This window comes from Trachurus japonicus, chromosome 5 (assembly GCF_045865225.1).
Source record: "Trachurus japonicus isolate A0001 chromosome 5, Traja_1.0".
NCBI lineage: Eukaryota > Metazoa > Chordata > Actinopteri > Carangiformes > Carangidae > Trachurus > Trachurus japonicus.
In genome coordinates, this window is record NC_140911.1 from 22,411,980 (window position 1) to 22,421,692 (window position 9,713).

A 9,713-nucleotide genomic window follows, 5' to 3' on the forward strand; every position below is an offset into this window, starting at 1 on the left:
TTATCTTAAGAGACAGCCACCAGTCTCTAGACAACATCTCTTAGAAAACATTCTGAGCCAAACAATCCTCAGGGTTAAATTTCACAGGATAAGTGATAAGTGAAAACTTTGACCTATCCAAGTGAAGCAATATGCAAACAACGCTGTCAGCAGTTGTTTCATTGAAACATTAAAAGACAACAGTCCCTGTAAAAGCTGTCAGTAATGAGATCTCCATAGTAACTTGGTCAATGTTTCTGAAGAGAGATGTGGCTCTGGTTTGTTGCTGCTGGACCCATCATTTAGAGATTGAGGTCGGCCTCATATCCTTCAAACACTGTTTATAGCAACAGAAGGATGCCTGAAATCTGTATTTTGAGTGTGGACAGGTTGCTCCACCTGCATTTAAAATAGATTTCTCATCATGTTTGTGTTGTCTAACCTTTTGTAAAAGTTGGTTGCTTGATTTTAAACATCAACAGGTATTGAAGTTTAGCTGGGATTTTACCTGTTGACTTTTAGATTGCTCATCAGTGTTTAGCAAAAAAGCAAAACAACTCAAACATTGTACTTCATGTTTTACTTTATTTTAAAAGGTACATTTAACCAAATACAATGTTTTGTCCAAGCCCTGTAATGTACAGTACACAATTTCAAATGCATTCAATAATCAGTACTTTATCATAAACTCTGAACTGAATGTCATACTCAGTTAACATAATGTTTAATTTCAAGCACATTTCATATCAGAGAATGACCCAATGATCTAATCTAGATCAGCAATTACTTGCAAAGCAAGGTAATGCAAATATCCAAATGTACAACCCCATGAAACACCATAAGAGTTAAAAGATATAAAACACTTCAAAATACCCTCCTATCTTCCCTGCCAGATAATCCTAACCCTAAACCTGAACATTTTGAAATTCAGGGACTTAGTTGATTACATTACAATACAAACCATGTACAAAGCAAAAAATAAACTTCTTCCTCAAGATATCCAGAATCTGTTTAAAATGAAGGATTCCAGTTATAACCTGAGAAGACCACTATTATTTGAGAAACCAAAGACTCGAACTACTGTAAAAAAAAAAAATAAAAAAATCACTGTCTTTCTGTTAGAGGGGTTAACATCTGGAATAATTGTCCTGAAAATATTAAATTATGCTGTACTCTAGTCAGCTTTAAAAAACTTTATAAGAACAACATAATTTCTCGTTACAGTATGGAAAATTAAGTTCAATGATTTTGTACTATTTTGGGTTATGCGCTGTGTACAATTCTTTATTTTGTTGTGATCAGAAATTTAAGTGTACTGATTAATTTCAAATGTCTGTGATCTGATCCTATTGTATTAATGAGTATATATATATATATATATATATATATATTTTTTTTTTTTTTTTATTTCATTTTAATTTTTTAAGGTAAAAGGGGTAGGGGTATATAAACTTTGGCTTCAACCTACAACCTTTCGGTTATATAAGCTTGAAATACCGAAATAAATAAATTCATTCATTCATTCATTCATAAATCGCTACACATACACAACTCAACCAGCCTGTGAAAACAGGCGACAATTCCCAACAGAAAACAAAAATCACTAAGCTTCAGCAGTCTATAACCACATGGAGGGTTTTGTTTTCCTTCACAAGTGCAGCAGGAGAGCAGCTCTGAGACCAGTTTCTCTGTTCAGGTCATTATGGAAGGAGATGGCCAGGGGCACTTTCTTAATGATCTTACATCAGCACTTCTGATCTTGATAAATGCAGGCCATTATAACCCCGCGAGTGATGGTTACAAAGTTGCTGCTGTAATAAAGTGCAGGGAGTCTTTTAAATTTCTTGCTACAGCTCACATGTGGCAGATGGAAATTTATCGCAATCAATAAACAGATTTTCTTTTTTTCTCTAATATTGACCAAGCCCATGGGGCTAATGAGAATAGAACCCTTCACTTTACTAATCCACACGCTGTTTTTTATATTTTCACAAATAGTGTTTTTTAATTGCTTTGTAGTTATTATGTAATGTTCTTTATTCTTATCATTCTGCTGTCTGCTGTTGCTACACTAAAAATGTCCCCATCATAGGACCGTTATCTTAATCTCTTGTGTATTCATGTGTAACTTTTAACAGCCTCAATCCCTTATAGAACAATCAATTCCATTGATTATCATTACATATCAACAAATCTTGTCAGGTACTTTTTTCACAGAAGATTTCTTTGGCAGTATGTGAAACTCCATCTGCGATCACTGTCAATGAAAAATCAACGACTGTTACAACCTGGTAACTCAATATACTCAGTAAGAATGACTGGTAAGAAAGGTTGCTGTTTTTGCATATCAACGTACAGCTGCAATGAACTTAGACAGATGTACTCACCGTGGTTGACTGTCAAAAGAGCTTCTCACTCCTGTCAGGAAGTTGCTGCTGGCAACTGGCCAGTTGAAGTATTCCTGCCAGTAGTTGACCTGTGGCTCATTTTTGCAATTGACCAGGGTAAAACCAGGAGAACTGCAGCAGTAGAACTTCCATCTGGGATACAAGAACAAGGTATTAATCGGCATTCCTCAAGTTGTTCAGCTATGTGAAAGGAGAATTCCAAAGGAGAATTCCAGTCATTTTCTAAGTACCGCTTGACAGCTTTATGTCCCCATGTGCGACCACAGAAAAAAATCCGAGAAAAATATGTGCAGACCGGACCTAGCTCGCCTCCTGCTAGCTGTGCTACACTGCAGTTAAACAGCAAAGTAATGGGGCGGTGCGTGGCGCAGTGGTTAAAGCGGCCACCCCATGTAGAGGCTAAAGTCCTCAACGCAGGCGTCCCCGGTTCGAATCCAATATCACTACAAATGCTTTGCAACACCCACCAGTTCCTTACCGCACAACACTGAGTGTGCATAACTCTGTTAATATGAGAGAGCAGTATTAACATGTGTTTTTATCAGGTACCTCTGTTTACCCTAGCTTCCAGGGTAGACCTTTACTAGTCAACTGTCGAGCTCAGGATTGTTTCCATATCAACAAAGACACAAACGTGAGAAAAACATGGATTTAGGAAGAAAAAATGTTTTCTTCCTAAATCCGGTCTGCACATATTTTTATCAGATTTTTCCCTATGGTAGCACTCAGGGACCTAGAGCTGTAGAGCGTTACTTAGAAAATGAACGGAATTCTTTTTTTAAAACAGGAAACTACATCAGTGTTTTTGTGATTTAGTACTTTCTATACCATCTTTTCTGTAAACGAGAAAATAAATGACTTCAAACAGATACCCACCTCCTGTCCTGCATGATGGAGTTGTACTCGCTATAGACTCCAACAATCACTTGGTTGTCTGTACATTTAAAGTCCATGGGTCCCCAATATTCGTTCACATATCTCGACCAGTGGCATGCCTTGGTTACCTTGAAAGCCTTGCATGAAATTCCCCAGATACGATCCTTTCTGTTGTCACTGTGGAAGCTGTAACAAACCACCATATTTGAAAACTTAGATTTGTATAGATTGAATAATATCTATAAGAATGGAATTTATTTTGATGTTAGCACTAGCTCACCTTCTGATGCCGGAAACAGCTTGGCCGGAGGGGCACTGACGCCTCAAGACACCACCCAACTCATTGTCCCACTCGCCATTTCTATGTAGGTAGTTCCCTGTAAGAACCAGTAGGTTAATGTTGAGATACACTGTAAGCTCCAGCACTAGCAAGCCTACAAAGTGCAAAATTGACCTCAAGTGTTTCACTTACTGCAGCTGTACAGCTTGTTAATTTTGAGAATGTCATTTTCCGACATACCGATCCTCTGGCCAATTGTTTGTGAGGGTGAGAGGGGAGTGATAGTGTCTTTTCCATTCTTTGAAAAGTCCTTTGCTCCGTAATGCATGACAGAGGAGTAGTCATATGGAACATTTAGGTTATTTGTCTCCAGACGTTGGAAGTTCCCATGTCGTCCGTCCAAAATATTCTCACTGTTGATCTTGACATAAATGTCCCTGTCGCTTCTACTCTGCTCATGCCAGAGGCCTAGCGCGTGAATGAGCTCGTGCTGTATGATGCCGTTATAAATGCATCCATTACCCAGGGACAATTCTTGAGATGCCCCTGTTCTTCCAATTAGTGACCAACATCCAGATTCCTTCACAATGCTGATGTAGCTAGTCTGTCCTGTGCGAGGGGTAAAGCGAACACAGGTGCTCAAGTGGAACTCATCTATGGCCTTTCCAATCGTTGTCCTTTCGGAGCTACTAAATGATTCGCTCAGGGTGTATGGCACTTGGACCAGCTGATTGGACTTTGACCATCTGCAGTTTCCACAGACTCTTGCATCCCTTGTATTCGCGACCATAACATCTCCTTCAGTCAAGAGGTTTTCCATTGGACTGTTTGCAGAAAGAATCTGAGAACTGACTGCCAGGTTATCTAAAAACAGATTCACAAAGATTTACACTTTTCCGAAAGGAAACAATGTTAAGCATTATGCCATAGTAATTTGAAGTACATGAGATTATTCACCGTGTGTTGTTACTCTGCAGTAACTGAAACTCCAGCGATGATCTCTGTCAATTAGATAAGGAATTTCCATCATGTTATGTCATTAGAAAGTGGATGCCAGCCTTTTTAATTTGATTAAAAAAAACATGGTTAAGTCACAACAGCTGGAAGTAGAAATATGGCCACATGACCCTTTGGTGTCAGTGTACTTACCCATTGTTATTCTTGTTGTGGGTCTGGATGCCTGTTAGGATGTTGGCTCCAGGGACGTACCAGTCAAAGTTTTCATTCCAATAGTTGACCGTTGGGCTTTCCCGGCATTCAAATGTGATCAGTTGTGGAACAGAACAGCAAAGAAAAACCCACCTGGAACAATATTCATGAAAGATACTTATTTCAAGTCAAGTGTTATACTCAGATACCATTACCTAAAAAAAAAAAAGGGAACGAATGGCATTCATTTCCAAGTGGAAAACAAGCAATGAGTACAGATGTTCAAAATTTGATTGCTTAATGTTCATTGGGCTACCCACCTCCTGTCCTTGTGTAGACCACTGTAATCACTGTAAACGCCTGCAACCACACCATTGGCCGGACAACTGAAGCTCAATTCTTGGTCATACAACTTGTAGAAACTTGACCACTGGCACTGTCGGGTATTGTCCAGAGCATTCAGCTCTGTATTGCATTCAATCTTCCATTGGCGATCACTGTCTGTGTGGAGGCTGTGAAATGAATCACAAAAATTTAATAGAAGGATCAGGTATGATAGAAAGGTATAGTTATACTTAGGGATGGGAATCGAAAACCGGTTCCTCTTCGGAACCGGTTCCAACTTGGATCAATTCTTGGAATCGTGTGCGTGTCTGCTTTAACGATTCCCTTATCGATTCCGTTTGGTTCAGAAACTCGCGCATTAATTGATTAATGACGTTACGTAACGTTCCGTTAAAATCAATCTTCATTATAAATGAGGGTGCTTAGTGTTTATATCCACATGTCACCGTTTGTTCTCACAAAATAAAGTTAGTGGCGTGTCTGTGTGGAGCGGAGCTGCTGACAGATGCAGCTGACAGTGACGTTTCCTCATCACTAACCTGTGAGCCAGAGCCACCCTCCGGTCCTCCCTCCCTCACGTCGTGAGGACAGGACAACGTCTCCTGAACAGGCTACATGTCTATTCTTTCTGTTTTTCTCTCTTCATTCTAATCACTTCCTTTCAGGTTTTGCTCGTAGCCAGGTGAAACGGTAGCTGCGCCCTGTGTCTTTTCTCTGGCGCGCTCTCTCTCTTTCGCTCGCTCACTCGCTCCGCATAAAAACGAACGTTATGAAAACAATAACTAGTGAGAAGATACAGATGCATAAAAACTATGTAATGGAAATATTGTTAAATTTCTCCTGTGAGCACAGCTGCCCCACAGCCACAGTGGTCTAGTGTTAACCTGTCCAGGCAGGTCGGTCCTGTCAACTTTTTTAATGTCAGAGCCATTAATGCAGTGTTTTCAACCTTGGGGTTGGGACCCCATGTGGGGTCGCCTGGAATTCAAATGGGATCGCCTTAAATGTCTAGTAATTGATTAAAAATAAATAAATAAATAAATAAACTAATTATTTTTCACAATCTTAAACAACTATATTCTTGATATATTCACTTTCTTGAATAAATCAAGATAAAATAAAATGCAGCATATACAAATATCTGAGCTTGCTCATCTTGAATGAGGGTCACCAGAAATTTGTGATGTCAAAAGGGGTCATGAGCCAAAAAAGGTTGGGAACCACTGCATTAATGCAAACAAACCCATTTCTCTTTTATTCCCTCACCCAATGAGAATCGATAAGAGAATCGATAAGGAATCGAATCGATAAGCAATATCGATAATGGAATCGGAATCGCTAAATTCTTATCAATACCCATCCCTAGTTATACTGTATGCACATATCTTTGTATTGATTTATCTTCATGAACTTACCTTTTAATCTGAGACACAACGCGCTTACTTGGACAAATACGAAACAAAATGCCCTTAGGAAAGTTGTCGTAGAGCTGTACACTGTATCCAGCTGCAGTAAATATGGAGTTAAATTAATTACTTAAAAATATAATCACCATGTTTCTTGACATAATACAGTTACTTTAATATTTAGAAGGTTTTTAAGAGGTTGCTGCTCTCACCTGTCAGAAGGACCAGAATCACAATGAAACTCCACATGATGTGTTGTGCGCTGAGGCTGTTGTTTTAGTATTGTCACCTGTGACAACCCTGACTTTTCTGCCTGCGAGCACTCCAATTTAAACACTTGTGAAACAGTGACGTTGCATCTTCATCTGTGGGCATGTGCTTACACTCACTCAAAGAGTATGTGTGTTCTTACTTCCTCATACACATTACTACTTTTATCATCTAATGACTTAAATGGCTTTGATGTTTTTTCCAACTTGTACCTTGTGACTGACATGCACGTGAGCACGTGTGAGGTGTAATTAGGATTGACATCTGAAAATTGCACCACTATATTACAGTAGCTGTAGGGAGACATGTTATTGAAGTAATTCAACACTTTATACTCCACTACGTAACCCTAACCCTAACCCAATTAGGAAACATTAAATAAAAAAATTAATAAAATTAGGTTAAAAACTTGTATTGTCATAATTTCTATACCACTCCGTCATGCAGCCAATCAACAAGCTCGGTGCACCTGAAGAAGTTTGAGGGGACACTCATGTTCAGGCTACACTTTTATATGCTTTCTCATTAATTGTAAACATGTGTGGCTCTGTAGTCCCATCTGACCCATTTGTAACTTTTGATGTATTTCACTAAAATAAGTTTGTGGAAGCTAAAATGATCTGGTGGTGGCTGAAAGCACAGAAGAGAAAAGAGCAACTGGATTTTGTTTTGTTTTGTTTAATATCACACCAGGTGTTATGAAACCACTTAGTATCCAGGTGTAGACAGAAACGGGGACTCTTCTAAAAAATACTTACTTAGTACCTGATGTCGAGGTGAATTACAGGTAGTTCCAACTATAATGAATTCAGCTGAATGTGCACAAGGTAGCAATTCAAGCAACACAAAAGTATAATGATACACAACAATGTAGCTTCAACACAACACGGAAGTCATTGTCTGTGTTGCTAATTATAGCCAACAGTCAGTGGTGAGTGGGAGATTTACGGTGGTATTCAGGTAAGAGTTATTTATTCCAATTGTTGGAAAAATATCTTACTGATGTTTGTGATTTCAATCATTCGCACTGATATTCAACACATCCTTTCTGGAGGAACAATAAGAACACAGAAATTCCATAACGTAAATTAATCTGACACTGTAATTACATACCATCTGATGAATGTACTGTATGTCAAACAACTAAAGTGCTTCCAAGAAGGGCAAAAGTAATTCATAGCAGAAATTCATATCAATCATATCATTCATTCATATTCATCATCACATGTCCTTAGCTGCCTCAGCTTTCACATTTTAGGGTTAGGGTTAAACTTAAAAAAAATTGAATTGAAAAGGTGAGTTCCATAAAAATTCATCACCACCACCACCACCCGGAAAAGGAAATTAGCTGTATATATATGTAGAGATCGAAAACTGTTTTAGCAATAGGGTGTAAAGATGTTTATTTTTGTTGTCAAGTTAAGCATTTTAATATAGGAGTCTGCAGTTTTTTGTGGCACCTTCACATTGATTTCCATGTTGTTGTAAACATGTAAATGCACCACAATTTAGTTAAGTGAAATGATAATAATGTGAATAAAACTGTATTGATAATAATATTCACTCATTCATTCTCATGAAGAAAATCAATTTCAAAACATGACATGTACCAAATATACAGACTCCCGCACACTGTTCCACTTGCACAAAAAACTTTTAATCACAGTCATCAAAAGTTTTTTGTGCCAGTGTAACAGTGTGCGGGAGTCTGTATATTCAGTAAATTTGCAAATCTACTAGTCCTTCTACACACCTGCACAACAAATAGATGTGCAAAGTATTTTTTTCTCTTTGAAACATGACGTGAATAGTCATATTGTAAAAAAAAATGTTTCAGTCATAGTTCATCTTTGTTGAAGACTTCTCTGACCTTGAAGGACTAAGAGTGGTGCTATTCAGCAACAACTGTTTGGCTATCCCACCACCTATCACTTAGTAGTAATGCACAAGACGTAAAAAGGGGGGGGACTGAGCTGTTGACAGCTTGTTTTTCAAATTTAAAAATGAGGTTAGTAGGATTGTAGGTCAGTTCCTTGCTGGGCTGGCGAACATGAGACATTTGTTGAAGAAAATTCCCTGAATATTTTCAGTCTTCCTATACTGTAGGATGATTAGCTACATAGAGATGTATACTTATTATCAAGATTGCTTTTGTTACTTTACCAACTATTTACTTAATTATAACAATATGGAAGCAGATTCATGAATTGAAAGGCTGTCGTTGGATTATGTCCGTCTCTTGATGGGGCAATGCCAACACAATGGCTTCTAATAACAGATTAATCAAACAGAGGGAACAGTTGACTGAAAAGTCCACACAGCTTTGTCTGCCAGGTAAGCATGTACATGAGGAGTTTGGCATATTTAGGCCTTTGTGTTTTGTCTTGTGTGTGCATGCAGGCATGCAAAGAAAAAAAACATGCCTGCATGCTAACACATGCTGTCCTACATTCATGCAGGTTTGTGCACGTCTATATACGCTGTGCAGTAGGCTTATCCGGCTGTTGCTGCAGCTCGCACACGTTTCTTTGTAGGAGCAGAGAGGATGAATGGGCGAGCAGGTGGATTTGGGGGGTATTGGAATACCTAATACAATGAAAAGCCACTTTGCCTTTTGTTTGTCTTGCATGACAGGGAACAAAGCTAGCCACAAGTGGGGCTTAACATTCCATTTGGCTGAAGGAGGGGAAGGCAGCTGGCACGACGGAAAGGCCACGCTGTGGATCTGCGGACAAGCCAAAAGGGGTATATTGGGTTTCTGAGGCCACTAGGAATGCATGGGAACTAGACTGGGGAGGGGAGACAGTGAGAGGAAGGGGGGTGCATTAAAGCTGGGACTATGTTGCTGAGTTGTGCGGTGAAAAGAATGAGGACAGAAAAAGTTCCAGTGCCGCAAAAAACTTCAGGGGACAGAGAGCCAACCTGATACAAAATATGAAAAATGTACAAGTACAACTTCTTGAAACTGATTAGATTCCAAGCAACTAAAACTATTACAAC

General features: G+C 38.8%; 1 protein-coding gene across 1 annotated transcript; it reads right to left on the reverse strand.

Moving 5' to 3' along the window:
* Positions 1 to 2,190: 2,190 nt before the first annotated feature.
* LOC146987561 (embryonic protein UVS.2-like) lies at positions 2,191 to 6,692 on the reverse strand. The gene is made up of 10 exons (XM_085777845.1): positions 6,656 to 6,692; positions 6,453 to 6,543; positions 5,013 to 5,204; positions 4,693 to 4,845; positions 4,501 to 4,544; positions 3,736 to 4,407; positions 3,544 to 3,640; positions 3,264 to 3,449; positions 2,367 to 2,519; positions 2,191 to 2,236 (listed from the first exon to the last, which is right to left on the reverse strand). Exons 1-10 carry the CDS (start codon positions 6,690 to 6,692, stop codon positions 2,191 to 2,193), a joined length of 1,671 nt encoding a protein of 556 aa, XP_085633971.1.
* Between the last annotated feature and the right edge of the window lie 3,021 nt (positions 6,693 to 9,713).

Bases quoted from the DNA above. Each gene is read 5' to 3' on its own strand.
- LOC146987561 (XM_085777845.1), bottom strand. From the start codon at position 6,692: ATGTGGAGTTTCATTGTGATTCTGGTCCTTCTGACAG. The intron at 4,545-4,692 runs GTAAGTACACTG...TCTAATTGACAG, and splicing joins CACAACAAGAATAACAATGG to AGATCATCGCTGGAGTTTCA. The intron at 2,237-2,366 runs GTGAGTACATCT...TTTCATTGACAG, and splicing joins TCTTTTGACAGTCAACCACG to TGATCGCAGATGGAGTTTCA.